The sequence below is a fragment of the Psittacula echo genome (assembly GCF_963264785.1).
Source record: "Psittacula echo genome assembly, chromosome: 3".
Taxonomy (NCBI): Eukaryota; Metazoa; Chordata; class Aves; order Psittaciformes; family Psittacidae; genus Psittacula; species Psittacula echo.
The window spans coordinates 126,050,187-126,073,651 of NC_137736.1; the positions used below are offsets into that span (position 1 = coordinate 126,050,187).

Here is a 23,465-nt window from a genome sequence, read left to right on the forward strand (position 1 = left end):
CCCAGAGCCAGGGTCAAGCTGCACCCTGGTACAAAGCAGGGGCCTCAGTGGCGTTGGGCAGCACGGGAATGTCCCTGCTCCCCCCAGACATGGCCCAGCTAAGCCAGCGGGCTCCAAACTGCAGCCTTTGGAGCCGGGAACATTTCAGTCCCTTCCACAAATAGCAACGTGGGATTCCTCCCTCCACTCCATCCATCCCTGGCTCCAGTCGGCTCCTGGGGATACATGGTGATGCTCCGAGATGCTGTTTGCAGCCAGAAGGGGATGAATTCCTCTCTACTCCATCGCTGCTGAAAGGGAGACTGGCAGCGTCCCAAAATGCTGTGATGTGCCTATATCCCTCACCTCGGAGAGCTCAAATCAAGTCTGGAAAATCAAAGGATCCCAATGGCCTCCTGGCCCCAGTAAGGCTTGGATCTGCAGGACTATCCATAAATCCCATGATGGATGGCTGTCACTCGGGTTTGTGCGGCCAGACAGAGGTTCCCTTTGTTCCCAAGGTCCAAGCGGATGGAAAACCCCCTGGGACTGCTGCAGCAAAGGCAAAGAAGTGGGGATATTACCCCCTGACATGGCATTTGGTGGCACCAGGGAACCCCTGTGTCCTCACTGCAGGTGCCATGGGGTTAGCAGCAGGTTTCCTCGCTGTGGGAATGCCAGCTTGGAGCAGGTTCAGGAATCAGGAGCTGTCCTGCCTCCCCCCAGCTCCTTTCATTGCCCAGACAGCAACATGGTTTATGGCAGCCCAAGGCCATTGCACAGGCTCAATTAAACCCATATCCCAGTGTTTTCTCCCCGGGAATCTGGCTCCCGTTCAGAGCATCCAGGAGGGGCTGGCAGCCCTTTGTAGTGAAGGGGCCAGGGAAGACAGCGGCTTTCCCGGCTGGCAGGAATGCTGGATTTTGGGATAACCCTGTTTTTTCTGTGGGTAACAATGAAAGGGCATTAGGAGCAAACGTCCTGGCTGGGAATGTCCCCAACTGTCATTGCTGCTGCTCTTTTCACATGGCAAAATAATCTCAAGGGAGATCCTGCACTACCTAAGGACTGTGGCAGCTCTGCAAGGGAATGAAGCATCAGGGAACAGCCTGAGGGTCATCCAAACCACACCAGGACACATTGGGACAGGCACAAACACAGGACCTGCCCTTCCCATTGCACCAACACAGCCATTCCCCAGTGACACAGGGCTGCTGCATCCCAATCCAGCCTCTTCCTCCTGCACACAGAGCAAGATACGAACTGAACTTCATGGCAGGGAGGAAGGTGAGGCCAAACTTCATCCCTGTGATCCCTGGAGCTCAGTCACCCTTGGGATTTGGGGATACAAAGTTGGTTCCCATCAGGATGGGACAAATCCCATTACCTTTCTGTATACACCTGAGGAGTTCAGCAACATCCCATTCCTTCTGATTCTCTCCCTGTGAGAGCCTTTGGGGCCATGCTATGGGAGGATTTCGATAGGCTCAGCACAGACCTTGTCTCCATCTACCCCCAAAGAGCCCCTTGATATGGAGTCCTCACTGTAGCCTCTCTTCTGAGCTCTGTCTCTGAGGATGCACCTCCTTCTCCAGAAAGCTTTCTGGGGTGTTGGAGGAATGTCATTCCTGCCTCTGAAATCACCCCTTTCACAGATGAGCTTTTCCTCTTGCAGCTATGGGCAGCAGGAGATGGAGCTGGCACTAAAGGAAAGGGTGGCTGCTGGAGGGATCTGTCTGGATATAAAGCTTCTGACAGAAGCTGATAGATGGTCTCCAAGAGATGGGATCCCCAAGGCTATTCCCAAGCAGGATGATGTACCACGACCCTGTGCTGTCAGGGCAGAGACTCCTGGATCTGTGATGCCAGACCAAGGGCCACTATGGGCTCAGCAGATCACCCACAGGCCTGAGGAATGGCAATGGCAAGGAGGAGGCTGAGATGGTCTCTGCTAGGACAGAGCTGCCCCCAGCAGCCGGAAAGCTGCTGATCACTATTAGAGGGACAACCAAACCATATAAAGGAGGGGGAAAAGCAATGGACTTAATGCCAGTCAGCTCCCAGCCACATTTCCCAGCAGCGAGGAAGCTCCCCTGCAATGGGATGGTCCCAGGGGAGAGTGTCTGCTATGGGAAATGGGGCTTGGAGCAGGAATCTCAGCCCAAGCTGAGGCCCTGCTGTGGGCTGGGAGCTGCATCACGGCTCTGCCAGGACCAGAGGAGGGAACCAGGATACAAGAAGCCAAGGGCAGAAACTCTTCTGGGCAGCCACAGCTTCTCTGGGCACCCTGGGCCAGCGCCTCAGCACCCTCACAGGGAAGAGCTTCTGCCTAAGAGCTCATCTCAGTCTCCCCTCGGGCAGGTTCAAGCCATTCCCCTTGGCCTGTCCCTACAGGCCCTTGTCCCAAGCCCCTCTCCAGGTTTCCTGCAGCCCCTTTAGGCACTGGAGCTGCTCTAAGGTCTCCCCTTCAGGAGCCTTCTCTTCTGCAGGCTGACCCAGCCCAGCTCTCTCAGCCTGGCTCCATAGGAGACATCATTCAGACTTGTTTCTATCAGCTCTGCCTATGCAGGATGAGGACACAAGACACAGCAGCTTAATGCACATTCCCAAGCTTTTATCTGCAGGATACTGCTGCCTCTGCATGGCCTGTGAGGGGTGCCAGACCTGGACCATCCTCATCCTCAGAAGGACAGGCTACTTGTCCCACCCTCCCAAGAGCCAAACCCACATCCAAAGCCCCCAGGCAAGGAAAACCATCAAATCCCCATCCCTACAAGGAGCACCATCACCAGGCACAGTGCAGAGCTAATGAATTTTCCCAGCAAGTAGCTGTGGAAAATGCAACCCAGGGCAGAGATGGACGAGATGAGAGAAGCTGCATTAAATGAATGGAGACTGCTCCTGGAAAGTAATTCAAGTAGAGCTATGATGGATTGCAAGCACCGGTTGTAAAGCATTTGTAAAGCCTGCCTCTGATGGGAGGTTTATTGCATGGGCTGGAGTATCAGAGTTTATTGCTGCAGCTGGAGCAGCTGCTACTGTTCCAGTTGAATTGCCTTGTCTGGTATAAAGCCCCTCCTCGAGCTATTCCCAACTCTCCAGCAGCTTGGAAAAGCTCCTAAGGAACATCTCCTGCCCCTTCGGAGCCGGTTGCCTCATGGGGAACCCACACCCTGCTTGGTGAGCCCCTTCCCACATGGAGCAGCACGAGGGAGCTGTAAGAGCGGGGTGGGATGGAGTGGAAAAACACTTGGGAGGAGCAGGACTCAGGGCCACGTTTAAAGGCCCTTTGCAAACACTTCACACACAGGGTTCACTGTTCCTTGGCTTGGCAAGAACATGGGGAACCAAGTCCAGGAAAGCTTCCAGCAGCAGAGGGAAGGTGGCACGATCCTGCGGGATGGGAGGGGAAAGGGCACTGTGGTTGCAGGCAGAGGTGGCAAATCCCATCTCGTGCCCTGCAGCTAAAGGAATCCAAGAGCAGGATTGAAAGCAGGACAGAAGCAGCTCACGTCTATGCTAAGGGTGCAATGGGGCTCTGGAAACCTGTGTGGATCCCTAGGAGACACCTGGGTGCCATGGTTCAGTGTGAGGTGTCCCTGCCCATGGCACGGGTTGGAACTGGATGAGCTTTAAGGTCCTTTCCAACCCAAACCAGTCTGGGATTCTGTGATGTGAGAACATGGTGAAAGCTTCTGAGTGACAAGGCCTGAAAATGAACCCCTTGAACCGAGAAATGGGCAAAGGCAGAAGCTCTGCACCAGAAATTCTCTGGATGTAAGACACCAATTGCAGCAATCACTGAGTCATTACAAGAGCAGGGTCTGACCCATTAGAGCAGGGCCTGACCCACCAGAGCAGGGTCTGACCCATTAGAGCAGGGCCTGACCCACCAGAGCAGGGTCTGACCCACTAGAGCAGGGTCTGACCCATTAGAGCAGGGTCTGACCCACCAGAGCAGGGTCTGACCCACCAGAGCAGGGTCTGACCCATTAGAGCAGGGCCTGACCTATTAGAGCAGGGTCTGACCCATTAGAGCAGGGTCTGACCCACCAGAGCAGGGTCTGACCCACTAGAGCAGGGTCTGACCCATTAGAGCAGGGTCTGACCCATTAGAGCAGCGTCTGACCCACCAGAGCAGGGTCTGACCCATTAGAGCAGGGTCTGACCCATCAGAGCAGGGTCTGACCCACCAGAGCAGGGTCTGACCCACCAGAGCAGGATCTGTCCCATTAGAGCAGGGTCTGACCCACCAGAGCAGGATCTGACCCACCAGAGCAGGGTCTGACCCACTAGAGCAGGGTCTGACCCATTAGAGCAGGGTCTGACCCATTAGAGCAGGGTCTGACCCATCAGAGCAGGGTCTGACCCACCAGAGCAGGGTCTGACCCATTAGAGCAGCGTCTGACCCACCAGAGCAGGGTCTGACCCATTAGAGCAGGGCCTGACCCATCAGAGCAGGGTCTGACCCATCAGAGCAGGGTCTGACCCACCAGAGCAGGATCTGACCCACCAGAGCAGGGTCTGACCCACTAGAGCAGGGTCTGACCCACTAGAGCAGGGTCTGACCCACTAGAGCAGGGTCTGACCCATTAGAGCAGGGTCTGACGCACCAGAGCAGGGTCTGACCCTCCACCTAACCCCATCACCTCCATTAGATCTGGTCAATCACTGGCAGTGTCTGAATGGCTGCTCACAAACGTGTCCATCACCGTGACCCTTCCCTTTGGGCACCTGCCCCGATAAACAAGGTTTTGCTTCCCTGCTTGGATTCACTTCAAGGCCCTGAAGCACAGGAGTAAATAATTGATACTTCCTTTAAGAACAGGAAATGGAAGAAGGATCTCGGTGTGCTCTTTAGTTCAGCTCTTCACTATTTAATGAAGCCACTGGCTGCTACCAGAGGTCATTCCAGCAGCTCACACCCCAGCACCATGGCTCTGAGCAAGGCAGGGAAATTGAAACCTTAATGGGCACTTCCAAGAGAGCCGTTTGCCCTTGGCAGCATCACTTGAAACCCATCAGCTTAAGTAAGTGCTTCTTAATCAGCTCTGGAGCTCCGGGAAAGCAGCAGAGGACAGGAGGCGGCTGCTTTCCCCCATGTAGCGCATCTTATGATGATTTATGGGTGCATCTGCATCAGAGGCACTGAGGTAAGGCCATTACCTGCCCTTCCATGCACTCCTCCCATGGCAGCTCGTGGTGTAACTGCTGGCTGTGGTTACATGACACGGGAGGATGTGGGGAGCTCAGGATGCTGTGAGATGGATGCGGGACTGCACACAGGGAGCATTGCACTCGGTATGGGGAAAGAGCGGGGAAACGGGTTTGGGTTTGCTCCTGTGGCTGCTGAGTGAGGAACAGCACAGAGGATGCTGATACTTTGACAGGGTGAGAACATTGGGGCTGTTCAGGGTGAAGAGAAGCTGCGTGGAGACCTCAGAGCAGCTTCCAGTGTCTGAAGGGGGCTACAAGGATGCTGGGGATGGACTCTTCATCAGGGACTGCAGGGACAGGACAAGGGGTAACGGGTTCAAACTGAAACAGGGGAAGTTCAGGCTGGATCTAAGGAAGAATGAGGGAGGAGCAGAGCTCATCCCAGCCTGACTGCGACACAGTGAATGACAGCAGACCTGATGGTGAAAGACTGCAGGTGGGGAGCAACAACACACAGGGCCTGAAAGGGACACAAATCAGCAATGTTTCTCTTTGGAGACATCCATCAGGGATGGTGACATCTTAAAACACAGTCAGAGAACTGGAGGCAAGCACCAGCAAAGTGACTTGATAAAGCTGCAGCAGAGTCACTGAAGGGCACATCTCAATGCCCAGACCCTTGGTCCCTCAGAAGCTTTCAGCTCTGTCACCTCGTTCTTTGTGCTAGGGGCAGCCAAACTACTTTGAAATGCAGAGAATGGAGATGAAGGCCCCAAAGCAGCATCCTCCTCACTTGTAATCCAACCCCAGGGCTCCTTTGGGAAGCTTTCAGATCCAGCGCTGGCTGACCTCCACCCTGCGCTTCCTTCTAATGGCTGTTGGCATGAGGACAGCCCCAGGCCTAATGGAGCAAAACACTCCTCTGAGGTGCCAGCACCAGCTGGGTCTCGGGCTGAGCCTGTCCTGTGTATCTGATGTGTGTAGCTGGTGCTTTGCCAGGCTCAGCTCCAAGCCCGGCTCATCCAGATGAGGTGGGCAGGATGCTTCAGGCCAGGGAGCGATGCTGCGGCAGCGCAGGGGGAGCTGCTCGTGAGCAGCCTGGCAATAACCTGGTCCTTGCTTTTGTCTCCACCTCCAAGGAGCAGCAAGAGAGCAGCAGTGATAAAAGGGCCGTCAGCACAAGGTTATTTTCTAGGGCATCAGTCAGCCTTGTAAGAGACCCATCGAGAGCAAAAAGACACCAGACCAGAATGCAAAAGCAGAGCTTAAACTTAACACCTTCCCCCCCCCCCTTTTCAATATATCTTTAAGGAAAGGGTGAGCTCAAACCAGTGTTTGCAGTGTGGAGGCTATCTGCTTTAGAAAACAAGCAATAAGCAAACACACCAAGTGACTGCCATCAGGAAGCTCTGGTTTTCAGCATCTCAGCTATTCACATCTCTACGTAAACCACCCGAGGTGCAACACAACACAATTGTCTTCAGGGGCTATAGATAACTGAAGTCTTTACTGATCCTGTTGTTCTGTTGGAATAACACCCCCAACATCCCAGAATTATCTCCACCTCTGTCTGCTCAGGACTTGAAATCAATGAATCGTCTCCTCATCCTCAGCTGAGCTCAGTCAGATGATTCCCAAAGCAGCAGCAGCACTTCCCTGCTGGATGCACATGAGTTATCCCACTCGTTATGCCAGAACAATCCCACTCCGCCGGTGCCCTTGGGTAATAACTCACCCTGACCTCAAGAACACTTGGTGGTAGGCTGAGAATGGATGTGATGTGGGTTTGCTCTCCAGGAACACGAACTGGATTGGCACTGAGCCTCCTCGCACCCAGCGTGGCTCCCTGCTGCAGGAGCTGGGATGCAGGAGCATCACTTGAGGCAGTGATTTATGGTGCAGGGAGACCTTGAGGAGCCAACAGCAATTGAAAGCCAAGTGGTACAGGACATTCACGACGTGAGAGCTGGGTTAAAGATCACAACAGCAGATTTACTGAGGCACTGCTTGGCCCGGCCACCTCCCTCCTCCGCTCCCATCCCTCAAATGTCACTGTAGGTGGGGAATTCAGCACTTGGAGACTTACAACCACGCAGCTCCTGTGTTGTAGTGGGCTCCTGCTGCGGATCTGTGCAGGCTTTTCACCAGGGGGATGCTCAGAACGTGGTATCTCTAAGTCCAACACATCAAAAATCCATGTTTATAATGGATATAATATTATCTTATAATGTTTATATATTATATATAATAATGATTAATATTTGGAATTAAATTTCTGTTGAAACTCTGGCAAAAAATGCCCACTATTTCAGAAAACCTGGATGCAAAGCTGTGAATATTGGATGCCATGACCCAAAAGAGGGTCCCCATTAGGGCAAAGAAGCCCAAAGAGGCACTGAGGGCTTCTTGGCTCCATACACAAAAGGTCTTCATCTCTCTGTGTTGTCCATGGCCCCCAGCTCCCCACAGGCAGCCTGGAGCTGCGGTATTCCCTGTCCCTGGCTCCAGGGGGAAATGGGAGTCCCCAAGGGACTTGGGGGGTTCATAAGCCTCAGATCCATGGGGAGACAAAACCTTCCAGCAATGCTCATGAGGGTCTGGGGGAGTCCCTCCCAAGCTTCCACCCACCTGATGCAAGAGGTGAAGTGTTCCTGTTTTCTCCTGGCCTTTCATATTATGGTATTCCCTGTGAGGGTGCTGAGGCGCTGGCCCAGGGTGCCCAGAGAAGCTGTGGCTGCCCCATCCCTGGCAGTGTTCAAGGCCAGGTTGGACACAGGGGCTTGGAGCAAGCTGCTCCAGTGGAAGGGGTCCCTGCCCGTGGCAGGGGTTGGAGCTGGAGGAGCTTTAAGGTCCCTTCAACACAAACTAGGCTGGGGTGCCATGGTTCTATAATTCTCTGTGCCCCTACATCCTGCTTATAAAGCAGTGCCAGCATCACCTGAAGATTTCTCTTTACAGAGATAAATCTGTGCCTTATCACGCTGCATAATGAAGCACCCTCTATCATAGAATCATAGAACAGTTTGGGTTGGAAAGGACCTTAAGATCATCCAGTCCCAACCCCCCTGCCATGGGCAGGGACACCTCACACTAAACCATGGCACCCAAGGCTCTGTCCAACCTGGCCTTGAACACTGCCAGGGATGGAGCATTCACAACCTCCCTGGGCAACCCATTCCAGTGCCTCAGCACCCTCACAGTAAAGAATTTCTTCCTTAGATCCAATCTAAACTTCCCCTGTTTCAGTTTGAACCCGTTACCCCTTGTCCTGTCACTGCAGTCCCTGATGAAGAGTCCATCCCCAGCATCCTTGTAGCCCCCTTCAGACACTGGAAGCTGCTCTGAGGTCTCCACGCAGCTTCTCTTCTCCAGGCTCAACAGCCCCAACTTTCTCAGCCTGGCTCCATACAGGAGCTGCTCCAGCCCCTGCTCATCCTCGTGGCCTCCTCTGGACTTGTTCCAACAGTTCCATGTCCTTTTGATGTTGAGGACACCAGAACTGCACACAATGCTCCAAGTGAGGTCTCCCGAGAGCAGAGCAGAGGGGCAGGATCACCTCCTTCGACCTGCTGGTCACGCTGCTCTTGATGCAGCCCAGGATACGGTTGCTTTCTGGGCTGCGAGCGCACACTGCAGCCGGCTCATGTTCAGTTTCTCATTGACCAACACCCCCAAGTCCTTCTCTGCAGGGCTGCTCTGAATCTCTTCTCTGCCCAACAGAGAAATGAGATGGCTTTTATCCCAATCCCAAATTTTTCCCTTTTTCAATGATTTTTGGTGTAGAATTTCCTTTTTCCAAAGCAGACTCAAGAGCAGTTGCTCCTCCTCTGCTGTAATTACTTTTGTCTCCTGTAATTGCTTCTCCTTTTTCCATTGTTTATGGAGAGAGGAATGAATTTCCAGGTCTGGTCGCACTGGGAATGCTGAGAGCAGCCCCTGTAAATCCCACAGCACAGCCATTTGTCTTCTTTACTCAGCTGAATCCTGCAGAATGGGCCAACCTCAGCTTCACCTCTGTGTCCTGGGCAAATGACTGCATTCATTCATTTCTCTGACACTGAGGCCTCCTTCCTGCTTAACCATAGGGAGTGATGGAGAGGTGGGATGCAGGCTGCAGGCACCGAGTGTGGACAAGGAAACAACAACAACCTGGGATTAACTTGCTGAGTGGAATCATAGAATAGTTTGGACTGGAGAGGACCTTAAAGCTCCTCCAGCTCCAACCCCTGCCACGGGCAGGGACCCCTTCCACTGGAGCAGCTTGCTCCAAGCCCCTGTGTCCAACCTGGCCTTGAACACTGCCAGGGATGGGGCAGCCACAGCTTCTCTGGGCACCCTGGGCCAGCGCCTCGGCACCCTCACAGGGAAGAGCTTGTGGAATCCTGACCATCCGAGACAAGAGGTCCAGGTTATGGAGGTAACTTCTTGTTTCTCAGCCCATCTTTTTCCACCCCTGGCTGGCTCTGCTCTCTGATACAAATCATGGTCTGCTCAACTCAGTGATTCCAGGTTGTATTTCTGAGGGGGGGAAGGGCTGCGATTTCCCTTGGGATGTAAAGCACATTCCAGCATGTTAACCAGCAGCCCGGCTACCTGCTGCCTCCTCTGCTGCAGCTTTAGCTCAGCTTGTATAGGGAAGCAGCACTGTAACACGACCATACCAGCTCCACACACAAATGCTGCTGTGTTCAATCAGCCTCTGCCTGTACTAAAGTAAACCCAGCATCACCCTCCTCTTGCTGGGAACAGAGGGCTCTGTTCCAGTTCAGCTCCAGTCACCACGGAGCTTTCCCACCTTCCCCAGTCCAGCCCCAAGCACTGCAGTGCTCTGATTTACCGGATGAAATGACCTGCAATGCAGAGGCACGCTTGCTACACTGATCCTCCTCCCGGATCTGTCATCCCCAATCCCCTCCCGGGAATGCCTGGAGTAGGGAACTGCTCGGTATAGTAAGCACGTCAGCATCTTCCCAGCTGCGTGTTTCAGCGGCTCATGTGCTGCATCCCTGATTTCTCTGAAGTTTCCTTTCCTTTTATCCCTCACTTTCTCCACCCTCCCCATGTCTTGAACTGAGGTCTCAGCATCCCCAAGCTCACCTCTTGACATAGGACAGAGGAAGCAGCTACTCCCCCCATCCCTCCCATCAGTCTTATGCAGGGCAGATGTGCAAACAGAGAAAACATAGGGAGAAAGGGCTCTGTCCACGGCAGCAGCTCCTCTCCCAAGCTTCCTGGGAAGCTCAGCATAAAGAAGGGTGGATGAAGGGAGCTACCCTCTGCTACGCTGAGCTTTGCAGGCGCTGCAGAGTAGCCAGGGCTCTGTTATATGCAGAGAAGCACAAGATCCTTTATTTGGAGAAGAAGGTGGGGGTTTTGTTTTCCTTTTGAATTCCCAGTAACACTGAGAGATACCTGTGCTCTGTGGGAAGGAGAATTCACCCCCATGCCTGGGTTTCTTTAAATGTTCCCATGAAACAAACAGACAGAAACCCCGGCACAATTAATTTGTAGTGAATTTTATCACAAACCCCCATCACTTCCATCAAATTCTCAGTCTCGTTTTCCCTTTTGAAAATCTGGGAAGCAGAGCCATTGGAGAAGAGAAGGTTTCTTAACGGGAGACCTCAGAGCAACTCCCAGTGCCTAAAGGGGCTGCAGGAAAGCTGGAGAGGGGCTTGGGACAAGGGCCTGTAGGGCCAGGCCAAGGGGAATGGCTTGAACCTGCCCGAGGGGAGACTGAGATGAGCTCTTAGGCAGAAGCTCTTCCCTGTGAGGGTGCTGAGGCGCTGGCCCAGGGTGCCCAGAGAAGCTGTGGCTGCCCCATCCCTGGCAGTGTTCAAGGCCAGGTTGGACACAGGGGCTTGGAGCAAGCTGCTCCAGGGGAAGGTGTCCCTGCCCGTGGCAGGGGTTGGAGCTGGAGGAGCTTTAAGGTCCCTTCCAACCCAAACCAGTCTTGGAAACCCAGAGCAAAAAGGGACCCTAATGCTAGAGGGCTCTGGGATGCAGCAGGAATTCTCCTCACACAATTAGGCGAATCAAGCCTATTAAAGGACAATCACACTGAAGAGTTATCATCAATCCCTCTCCTTCTTTATGCAATTACCCTAATTGCATCAAGGCAATTGAACAATTCTTTTGCTAAGTGGAGCTTTGTTACAGGCTCTTCATTTAGGGCATCATTTTAGTTCCTCATATAAATACCACCTTAAAGGGATGGTTAAAGACCACTCTAAGTGGTGCAGAAGTTTTTTTCTGAGCAGAAGATTCACATTTCTACGTAAAAGCATAAATCATAGAAGCAACAGCCAAGAAAATGTCCATTTTCATCCCCAAATTCCCGTTTTTCCTCTTGGATCGATGCCCAAACCTTCCGTAATGGCTCCTGCATCATGGATTTACTTCCACTTTTTTATTATTCAACTTTTTATACATAATAAATACAAACTTTTTACAGCCCATATAAAGAAAGCATCTTGCACCTATGCTTTCAGTGTACTGACGCTGTACACGATGAGACGTCCAATACATGCCCTGTATGAAGAAATCATAGTTAAAAAGGAGGCATCTTTGTACAACTTCTCTTCCTTTTTTTTTTGTCTGTTTTTCTTTTTTAAATAAAATTAGCAGCTCTTACAGAAAATATCTTAAAATACAACTAAAAGAGACTTTAAATAACACTTTCTGCTGTTTTGAAAGTCCAGGGATGAAGGACGCAAGAAAAAACTGGCCAAAGAAAGCGAAGGTGAACGTTACGATGGCAATAGCTGTTCTTCTGCACGGTGAAGCTTTCCAAATGGTTTGCAAACAGTTAAATCCTTTTTTTCTCTTTAAAAACTTCTTTTTCTTCTTTAAACTTAAGAATAAGTTTGATAAAACACATAAAAAGACCTCAAACAGATCAACAGGACAAGAGGTGCAAAAGAACGACGCGGATGGGAAAGACTTCATTGGACAGGCACTGATTTCAGCACTGCTCCATGAATGGGTTTCTTCAAACAGCTCCGCTCTAGGTTCAAGATCCCACTGGGAAAGGAGATGGGCAAACAGCTTGGGTTGGGATTGACAAGTATGTGCGAAGGGTATGGTAAAACCTGGTTAGATGGGTTGGTTTTTCTCTGTTTTCTGTAAATGCAGCCTCAAAAGATAGCCCTTGTTAATAAAGTAAAGGTAGAGAATGTACTGGCTTAGGAAAGAAAATGAAGACACAAAAGCAACAGAACCCCTACAACAGCTGAAAAACCCCAACCTCGTGATGATGCCTGTTAGCTGAAGCTTTGATCTGATGGAGATTGCTGAAAATCATTGAGTTCATAAAGAAAACCCCCTTTTCCTCCAGTTTTCCCCTCTCCTCCGACCATTTCAAGAACAAAACGGTTCCTTTTTCAGAGATCTCAATTGAGAATTAGTTGGGAAGTTCTTTTACTCTCTATTTCTTGCCTATAAGAGCAATTGGAGACTGTGGTCTTGGCCACCACGGTGGCCTGAAGGCTTCACAGGAGTCAGAGGTTCTCCTGGCTCCCTGGCTTTGGCTAATGAATGGGTGTCCATGTCAGAATATGCTGTAGGACCATCCAATGCCAAAACTAACTAATGCATGTAAATACTCTAAATGTAACTCCTAAGATGTTCTGATGCCAAAGATACACTGCTAACGATGGATAATAAAGTACACGGCAATAACTGGGAGAAGAGTGACCCAAATACTTGGGCAACGAGAAACCAAACCAAAATCCCCCAAAATCTGCTAAGAAAAGAAAAAAAGAAGCTCAATTTCCAGATCTAGACAAAAATCTCGCTTACTTTTCTACCAGTTGGTTTATGCTATGGAACAAGATGTTGCTACTAAGTCAGCACCTCCATATTAGATACTCTATTCCTAAATGCACTGCATAAATACTAATACAAAGGACATAACAGTTGAACTGTTCATTACTGAAGAGGTGTGCATTAATGTATGGTCTGCATCAGTTTGCCTCATCTTTGCCTGTTTCTTCCTTTCTGCAAGGGGATTGAAGAGGAGCCAGCCTCTGTTTATACTTATTTCAGTTCCCTTTCTTTTCATTCTGCAAATCTGATTAATCCCTAATCAGACAAAGTAAATGCTACTTGAAGAATTGACAATCTTTTAACACATTCCTATGGCAACAGTAATATACTGTACTAATGCACGTGGTCGAAGGACGTTATGACTAAGTTGCATGAAGGAGGCTCTTCTCTTCAGCCTCCATATAAAAACTGACCATCTTCAGCCAAGAGAGAAACCTGCTCCAAGGCAACCCTCTGCTCACTGTTTGGCCTGTCTTGCTTTGTGCTAAGAGAGGAAGAACGATGTATAGAAATCAAAGCAACAAAATCAAAAGGCACAAAATAGTCACGACTGCAGGAAGGAGTCCACCAGGTCACTGCCACATAAAATCCTCCCTATCTCTTGTTCTAGTCAAAGTCTTCATCATGCAAAGGTGCCTAAAAACTGAGATTCGACCAAATATCACGTTTGGTCTTGATTGTAGCACTACTACTGAACTAGTCCCATCGTTACACCAGAGTGATTTCCACGTCCTCTATCTTCTCTGTGGTCCGGCGGTGATGCTGTGTTGGGGGTGGTGGAGCTGCTCGTACCTGAAACAGCCAGAACCAGCCTGTAACTATCAGAGTATTTCAGAGCTTGTATAGACTAAACCAGCATTTTTAGGCTCATACCTCCAGATGAAGCAAATGTACAGGTTATATATGAAGATCAACAGAACTACAGGGAGAAACCAGGTGAATTCAGGTCCAGTCATCCCCAGTTACGCCATCAAGGCTCTCCTCTGTAACTTGTCATTACTGTTAGGTGGTTTTCCTCCAGGATAACTAGCACTCCCAACAGGGCAAACACGCCAAGTGAAGTATCCCACTTATCCTGCACGCGCCCATGGACAGTTCAGTACCTAAACCTGGGATACGCTTTGGATCTTACATCAAATGCTGAAACCTGATAATGCTCTTGCCTGGAACTCACGTGGACTGGGAGCTACAACAACGTCTTGTTGCATCTAAGTGGCTTATTGGTATTTACTCAATCCCTGACCTGAACGATACACACCTGAAATCTGATGCTATATTTACACTCTGCCACATCAATAAAGTTATGACTGCTCCTGATAGAGCTTATCTTAAGTGCTAACAGCACTGCAGGCAGGAGTTTTGGCACGTGATTGCAGAATACACTGGAGTGACTCGCTATGGAAAACATGACTTGTGGAGCAGTAACATAATAAACTACACAGTATTTTCAAACCGGGCATATTTAAGATGCAAAATTAACAGAAATCCTTTCAATTAAGGCATGACACTGGAGGAATATCCTGAAAAGACACTAAATTGCAAGAAACTCATGAAATAGAAAGCTATTAAATGGGAAAGCTGAATCAGCATCTTTTTGCAAGGGAGTATGAAACTTCTCCATTGAGTAGCTAAATGCTGAATGATGCAGCACAACCTCTGCCTTGTGGATAAAGGTAACTCACTGACTAACTGGAATAATGAGAATATAACTTATGAATAGCCCAAAATGCTCTCTTTGTGCAACCATTGAGGATGCCAGGAAAATACAACTGAATATGGTTTGATTTAGGACTTTGAAACCATCCCAACCTTGATTTCAAAGTTAACCCTAGGAGATGGAGTTTGCAAGTCCTAACTTGATTAAATTCTTCCTTTCCTTTTCTGGCAAAACCTCTCTTTTGAGGCAGCAAAGACAAAACAGAATATACAGATATTGTAATTCAGACTTTTAAATCCAAACCTCTCAAATCAAGGGGTTTGGAAGTAAATTTAACCCTAAATGCAGTGGAGTCCACACATTACCTGGCAAGCAGATGTGTCTGCTGGCACATTGGAGGAGAATTAAATGGTTCTGGCATTTATTCACCCCCTTTTCTAGCTCTGTTCAGGGGTTATTCTGTGTGTCAAGGCCAGAAATAACCTCCCAATGCCTGCAAAGGCACTCTAAGTTTATTGACTACCACCTATTTTCTCTCACTATAGATGTAATTTCCTCACAGGTTAGATCTCACCATCTACATGCCTCATGCAGAGACACAGAGGTATTACAACTATAAAGGCAGAGGCAGAAGGGCAGCTTAGATGAAGGAGAGGGGATGGGTAAGATTCAAGGTCATCTTTCAACACAATGAGTAAGTGTTTAAACAAGTGCAGCTTTGTTTTGTTCTAGTGTTTCCTTCACCTCAAAGAGCTCTTGTGCCCTCCAGCTTTTTGACACATCTTTGGTATTCTCAAAGGGGAGTGAACAGGCCTTCCCCTGCAGTCTTCATCTGAGATAACACTTTTTAATACATAGCAATTGTATCTGCAGAGCCAGATCATCAGTGCTGCACCACCCCCTGCTTTGAATGCACCCATCCTGCTTCACCTAAACTTGGCTTTATACCTTTGGAGCCTCAAGAGAACATCAGTATTTGGTTTTAACTCACAGGTCGCAGTTTTCCATATGAACTTTCAGGAGGAATTCGTGGAGGCTGTGAGAATCCAGGGGACTCTGAGCTGAAGCTGTTTTCTGAAGGGGGAAGGAACAAGCCATCAAAACCAAGCCCCTCAATATCACTGAATGAACTTTAGGTGGCAACAAAAAGCTTCTTTTTTCCCCCCCACTCTGAAACAGGAACATTTGAAATGAATCATTGAATCATAGAATGGTTTGGGTTGGAAAAGACCTTAAGATCATCCAGTTCCAACCCCTCTGCCATGGGCAGGGACACCTCACACTAAACCATGGCACCCAAGGCTCTGTTCAACCTGGCCTTGAACACCGCCAGGGATGGAGCATTCACAACCTCCCTGGGCAACCCATTCCAGTGCCTCAGCACCCTCACAGTAAAGAACTTCTGCCTTATCTCCAATCTAAACTTCCCCTGTTTCACTTTGAACCCATCAGCATCTTGCTGAACTGTTTCTTTTGCCATCCCCAAATCCCTTACCATTAGTTGAGGGTGATCTGGGGAAGTACTGAGAACCTCGTTTATCCGGACTGTGGTAGGGACTAGTGGGAGGCTGGTCGTACAGGGGCAGCGGTGGAAGGGCATGGTTAGGCTTTGGAGTTGGGGATACCTGTGGGAAGAAGAGACAGGGCTGCAGCAAACCTCACTCCTCAGCAGCTTTCATCTACCCCCAAGGCACATCCCTACACTAGAACCAACACATCAGGACACAAGAGCTTTCATCTGGAGGAAAGCTACGTGTCAAAAGTGCTGTCAGGGAGGGTTTTGAGGAGGAAAACCAAGATATCCAACAGTGATTGCGCTTGTGTTAAATCACAGGTTGCCACTGAGCGGAGATTTTCATCCTCTCCCAGGTAATTGAGACTTTGGGAAGGGCAGCTGAAAAGTCACTTGGCCAAGCGTGCCTCTCACACAAAAGCTTCAAGATTATGAGTTTTATCATATGTATCATGTCAAAGTGAAGTTTTCATGGTCTGCCCCAATCAAAGACTAAAAATACCAGAGAAATTACCTTGTAGGGAACACAAAAATCCAGTTTCTAGCCCAATTACACAGGAGAATGTGTCTGATTTTCTAATATTAAGAATAAAATATGAAATGAGGCGATTTTGGCAAAAATCACTGTAATTCACTATTTGACAGCATTCTGCCCTTCCAGATTGAGCAGATACAGAACAGATTTCAGTATGAAAACATTAAATGAGGGCTGACAGAGCCTGTAATTCTCTCTCTGCCAGCTTGCATTTGATGTCTCAGTCAATGCCATGAATTCATTACAGGAAGTAGACTGGGAATTTCCTCCTTGGCTTCATTTCCTTTCTACCCAAATACTTGCCTTTATCCACAAATCCATTATATTTGCTAAAATACATCAGTTGGTCACTATCAGGCTGGGAAAGAAACTCAAAGTGAAGCACTCAGGGTTTGGGTTTTTCATTTTATCCTGGTTCTGATTTTTTTCCTTAAATTGGTTCTGATTTATTTTGCTTAAATTATTTCTGGGGTTTCTTTCTTAAATTGGTCCCAATTTGGGTTTCTTCCCCTCCAGAAGCAGCAAATCCTTCAGCATTGCAAAACCACTCTAACAAACTCATACCCCATGTTCAAGCCAACCCCTCGACTCTTTACATACCTGAATATCTCCAATCCATGGAGTCTCTCCATTCTCTGAGGCCGTCAGCTCCTCAACTAACACTGATGGGAACACCCCAACACGCCCGTTGAATTCTCCTTCCCAAAAGCCATCATCATCCTGATTTTCCTTGTTCAAGATGCGGATGATGGCTCCTTCCGGAAAGGACAGCTCATCATCCGTCTGGCCCTCGTAATCATAAAGTGCTTTCACAAAACAGACTGAAGGATGGAAGAGGAAGAATAAAAGCATAATTGGCAGAGGCATAAAAAACCCAATGCTATACATACATATAAGGTTGGACTTAATGATTTTAAAGGTGTTTTCCAAGCAACATCGTTCTATGATTCTATAATTGCTGAATCAAATGATTTTGGCTCCAAGGAGACCTTAGAGCAGCTCCAGTGCCTAAAGGAGCTACAGGAAACCTGGAGAGGGGCTTGGGACAAGGGCCTGTAGGGACAGGCCAAGGGGAATGGCTTGAACCTGCCCGAGGGGAGACTGAGATGAGCTCTTAGGCAGAAGCTCTTCCCTGTGAGGGTGCTGAGGCGCTGGCCCAGGGTGCCCAGAGAAGCTGTGGCTGCCCCATCCCTGGCAGTGTTCAAGGCCAGGTTGGACACAGGGGCTTGGAGCAAGCTGCTCCAGTGGAAGGGGTCCCTGCCCGTGGCAGGGGTTGGAGCTGGAGGAGCTTTCAGGTCCCTTCAACCCAAACCAGGCTGGAATTCTGGTTTTGGTTTTCCTTAATTTTAGTTAATCTCAGCTCTGAGAGACAGATAAATTATGCACGTTTGATATGAGACAGATAAATACTGAGAAGAGTTGCACTCAGAAACAGGTCAAATAGGAGAAATTCTCATAGGCAGCATCCAAACTCAACATGCAGAACCCTTTGAGAACAAGGCTGATATACAGTTGAGTTTTTTATTGGTATTTACCACTGGAGTCTCCATTCAGGGTGCCTGAGACCAAGTCAGCCTCCGTGGAGTTATTTGAGGTGTGTGATCTGTTATCCAGTGCGGCGAGGGACTGCAGCATGCTCAGCAGACTGCTGGACGTTGGGAACTGCAGGTACTTCTCTGGCACATACCCCACATGACCCGCTTTATTCCGTGCCTGTGAAAAGAGGGTCATAAAAGATTCCCTGGTTTTGCTTATGGCTCTGAAAAGAGTCCAAACATTCCTCCTGTCCCGAGTTCTATTTTTAACAGGAACAGTGAAATTATTGAGAGCAGTCCTGAGGAGAAGGACTTGGGGTGCTGGGTGAGGAGAAGCTCCCCATGACCCGGCTTCAGTGAGCGCTTGAGCCCAGAACCCCCCCCCCCCGTGTGCTGGGTGCACCCCCAGAGCGTGAGCAGCAGCTCAGGGAGGGGATCCTGCCCCTCTGCTGTGCTCTGGGGAGACCCCCCCTGCAGCCCTGATCCAGCTCTGGGGCAGCAGCACAAGAGGGACGTGGAGCTGCTGGAGTGAGGCCAGAGGAGGCCACGGAGCTGCTGCGAGGGCTGGAGCAGCTCTGCTCTGGAGCCAGGCTGAGAGAGCTGGGCTGGGGCAGCCTGGAGAAGAGAAGGCTCCTGAAGGGGAGACCTGAGAGCAGCTCCAGTGCCTAAAGGGGCTGCAGGAAAGCTGGAGAGGGGCTTGGGACAAGGGCCTGCAGGGACAGGCCAAGGGGAATGGCTTTAACCTGCCAGAGGGGAGACTGAGATGAGCTCTTAGGCAAAAGCTCTTCCCTGGGTTGGAACTGAGCCTTAAGGTCCTTTCCAACCCAAACCATTCTGTTATGACTCTATGAAAAGGAAACAATCTCAGAAAATCAATACCTTTACCCAGTCTTCCATATCTCCATCTTCTATCACCTCCAACACCTCATGTTCCTCTATGGTCAATTCATCTGGCTGAGAAGCCTGAAGTATATTACAGAAAGATTAGAAAATCAAGGTGTGCAGGCCAGGCAGTGTAAAGAACATTCTCATCCAGACTTTTATTAAAGCTTATGTGGTTTCATGAATTGAAAATTCTATGACATAGCATAGTTTAAAACATACTGTAGGTGTTCTTCTATACATTTACTGATGTTCACAAGGCCCTGTTTCATTTAGGATAGACAGAAGCACCCTGAGCAGCATCAGTGTGTCAAACCCTATTTACTTTGGGATCTCTAATTACTCTGTACTCCAGGTCCACGTCTGCCACTGGCTTTGGCTCCACAGTGGTGTGATTTACAACTGACCTAGCAGTGCTACCAGACGTAAACAGCTCGAATGCAGTTTGTCAGCAAAGCTTGAACTCATGAATGGTGGTTTCACTGTTACAGTACAAAGAGGAGCTTTGTCACGCAGCCTGACACTGAGAAGGCATCTCTACTACAGCCCCACCGGCTCAGCAACAGAAATTACAGCAGGTTGTAACAGCAGACACACAGCTGGTGGCCCTGAAGCCAGGCAGGGATATCTCTGCAAGCTGCAAATAGGGAGCAGACGTCAGGACTGTGCTGAACTGTAGTTCAAATGTGTTTCACCAGGGTGATTGATTTTACTGGTGCAGACATTCACAACTAGGTGCTAGGTATATTTAATTACTGAGTCAAACGCTGACATCGGATGGGGCTTGGAGCAAGCTGCTCTAGTGGAAGGTGTCCCTGCCCATGGCAAGGGGTTGGAACTGGATGAGCTTTAAGGTCCCTTCAACCCAAACCAGTCTATTACTCTGGGGTGATTCTATTCAAGTCCCACAGGCACAGTTACATCTATAATGTTTGCTGCATAATTCAGTTTTCTGATCAGATCAATACAAAAAGATAACTCCCAAACCTTGTATGAATAAACAACTTTGCAGGTGAGAGGGTAATTCCTTAGAGTACCAGAAGGACTAGAACTACTGTCATCAAACACATCCATGCTGTCTTCAAACTCTTCACCTTCCTCCTTCTCTGCATCAGCGTTTACCTGTTAAAACAAATGAAATTTGGCATCAGGCCCTCAAATGAAAAGGGAATAACAATGGAAATGAATTGATCATTATTTTTCAGTGTGGTTTTTATTATTTATGATCATTCAAAGTGGACAAAACCCGCAATGACTAAATGATATTCAACGTGATTCCCAAATAATGTGAAGGAAGTCATCAAACAAAGCAAATAGAGGGAAAGAAAAGAGTAAGAGCTGTCACCATCTTTGCCTAACTCAGATGTATTTCCTCATCCAAGCACTGTGGATTTAAAAAGAACCAGAAAAGTCTGGATGCTCCAACTGCACTGATGGGCAGTTATTTATTCCCTATAAGCTATGAACAGGGACTCACGTCCTTTGGAGATGCAATTTGAGAGGCACAGCAAAGAGTTGAATGGGAAAAGGAATCACTGACTGAGAATTCCTGCTACTAAAGCTGAATGTACTTGTGAGGAGGAGTCTGAAATGAAGCCTCAATGGAAATACTTGGAAGTCACAAAAATAAGAATGAAAGAGCTGAAAAATCAGCTTCTCACTGGTGCGTTCTGCACAATGGGCTTGGTGCAAGAAACACCAATCCTTAGAGAAGGAATGATTAAAAACTAGGTGTAAAAGCTGAAATAGAACCTCAAGTCAAGACACTGGAAAAAACCAAGTTTCTATAAGGGTAGCTGGGGCAGCAGTGCCATGAGCTGTGCTTTGGCCTCCTGCCTGGATGACACCCTGAATAAACACTTTATCCCATGTGAAAGCAGGCCAGTTCTTCCAATCAAAGGCAACACTGTGGGGTATTTGTATTTGCCATCCTTTACATATTCCTTTAAACTTGGGAGTGCATTTGGTATTCCTCATGGAGGGCTCATAAATCAGCACAAAGTTGGGCTGAGACTAAAGGCAGCCTCCCTAAACCAGGTGATGCTGTACCTCTGCTCTGCAGCACCTTTGCTCCTCTAGACCTGGGGTGGAAGAGCACAAAAGTTCACCATTTCCCAACTCAGATTAATTTGCAATGTTCCAGTTTTTAGACTAAGATCTGGTAATTCAGATGATTATTTTCCCCTCACATTTTCAATGAGGCCTTTAGTGACAGGGTTAGTGGTGGACTTGGCAATGCTGGGTAAAGGCTGGACTTGAAGTTCTTTTCCAACCTATTTGATTCTATGATTCAAGCTTGATCTGTTGCTACTTGAACGTGTTGATGGGATGTTGCTGTAACAGCAAATCGCTGCCCTGCCTCGTGCTTTGATGTATTCCCAACCAAGCAGAAACTATGGCAAATGTAAGGTTTCCCTCTCCGGTTCTTAACTGCCTTTTGCTGTGCATGGTCTATGTCCCAGCAGCCGGAGCTGATCCAGCTGACAGCCACAAGAAACAGCATGGAAATGAGTGTATCATGTCTAGAAAGAGTCCTTCAGAAAACATCTGCTCCTGGTTTCCTAACACGAGGCAGAAAATGACATTTTCAGTGTGGGGGCTGCTCAACCTCCTTGCATGGAATCGTTTGCAAAGAGGGAAAACAGCATCAATGACACAGAAAATGAAGCAGCTTGTTTCCTAAACCTCATCTTTCAACACATTAGTGATGAAAGACAGCATATGCAAAGGATAAATACACGAGACAATTACACTGAAGGTATGAAACAGCACAGACAAGAGTAAATGCAGGTAGAAAGTGATGAGATAGTTAGAAAAAGGTATTAAAATATATATAAGATCAAGATCACCATATATATATATGTGGACTTAAAGGTCTTTTCTAGCCTACATGATTCTATGATCCTATAATTGCTGCTGAATCAAATGATTTTAGCTCCAGAGCAGCTCCAGTGCCTAAAGGAGCTACAAGAAACCTGGAGAGGGGCTTTGGACAAGGCCTGTAGGCAGGGGTTGGAACTGAATGAGCTTTAAGGTCCCTTAAACCCAAACCAGTCTGTGGATCTATGATTCTATCACAAAATCAGCCCACTGGAGAGGGAATGGGATATTAACTCCTTCAGCTCATCACATTACTGTAGTAATGCAGGCATTGACCTTCCTTTCTCCTTTTTCACTCTTTACAAGGACATACACGGAGAGCTTTGCTGAACAAACTCTCACGGCCAGCACTGGATCAAAGAGCAAAGCTGGGTACCACATACAGGAGGTGGGTACCTGGTTTCTGAGCAGTGAACACTGCTCTCTCTTCAAGGCTGAAGTGAAACTGCTGCTTGTGACACGCTGCAGTAATTCCTCTAATAATTGCAAGCAGTGTAATTTTGGCCTTTGGCCTTCTAAAATGCCATCTCCTGCTGTCCTCAGCTGGCTGCCAAGGTCAACAGCATCTTGTTTTCACACAGGAGCATACGTAAGTGTAAAAGGGGAAAATAAGGCTCAGAGTTTAGCCTCCCACTCTGTGGCATCTGCTGGCTCACCAGGGACTAGCGCAGGGCCTGGCTCCAGGGCTGGCCCTTGGCATGTATGGTGAGACAGAGAACAAGGCATTGGGCACATTCCGACGTGCACAAGGGGAAGTAAAGGAGGTGAAATATAAGAAGGGGAAAAAGGCACTGTTAAACACAGCTATGTAACATATCCTCATCTAAAAAGGATCTGAAAGGAATCTCAGTACAAGAACTCCTTTGGGATTTGGGAAGACTGGAGCACGGATCTGCATACTACAGCTTTAATCTCTAATCCTACCACTAAGCATGGGAATAAAGCAGAGACAGACTACACTGAGTAGTGCCTACAACAACCTTTCCTGCATATCACTGTCACTGTGTCTGAGTTCTGTGTAACGTCCCTGGAGAAACATCCCAACAGCCTGAAGACAGCAAAGAGAGGATATGGGAAGCATGTGCTCAGACTCCATTCAGTGCTCACTTCTTTGAACTAAATCTGACATAAATGTTAATACCTCTACATCCAAAAACCCCTTCTCCCTCTATGGCTTTGCCACCATTACCAGGAAGGCACTAAAGAAGCAGAAAAGCACAAAGAAACACGGGAATGAGCAGGAATCTCTGTGTGTAGATTCCACCTTCTTGCTGAAAGGGAGATTTTGTTTCTTTTAGGTGGTCAGCAAAAGGAAGCAAATCATCTGCAATGCAAAGAGAAACCACATCCCTGCTCCCCCTGCGAGTTCTGCTATTCAGAAGATACATTCTGGTGTCCAAAGATGAAGATTAATCTGGCGTGGAGATGAAGTGCGAATGAAGTTGTTTTAACCCCGTATGAAGGCAATAGTTAGGAAAGTATCTACATGAAAACCAAGGC

At 48.5% G+C, this 23,465-nt stretch overlaps 1 protein-coding gene across 1 annotated transcript in view; it reads right to left on the minus strand.

Annotated features, from left to right (window-relative positions):
* Window positions 1-13,671: 13,671 nt before the first annotated feature.
* Window positions 13,672-23,465, minus strand: part of FCHSD2 (FCH and double SH3 domains 2) — a gene marked incomplete at both ends in the record, with an annotated part of 151,388 nt that continues 141,594 nt past the window's right edge. The window contains 7 exons of the mRNA XM_080613456.1: window positions 13,672-13,755; window positions 15,612-15,694; window positions 16,116-16,245; window positions 17,269-17,489; window positions 18,204-18,381; window positions 19,083-19,166; window positions 20,073-20,207. Coding sequence (XP_080469582.1) covers window positions 13,672-13,755; window positions 15,612-15,694; window positions 16,116-16,245; window positions 17,269-17,489; window positions 18,204-18,381; window positions 19,083-19,166; window positions 20,073-20,207 — 915 coding nt within the window. The remainder of the gene's footprint in view (window positions 13,756-15,611; window positions 15,695-16,115; window positions 16,246-17,268; window positions 17,490-18,203; window positions 18,382-19,082; window positions 19,167-20,072; window positions 20,208-23,465) is intronic.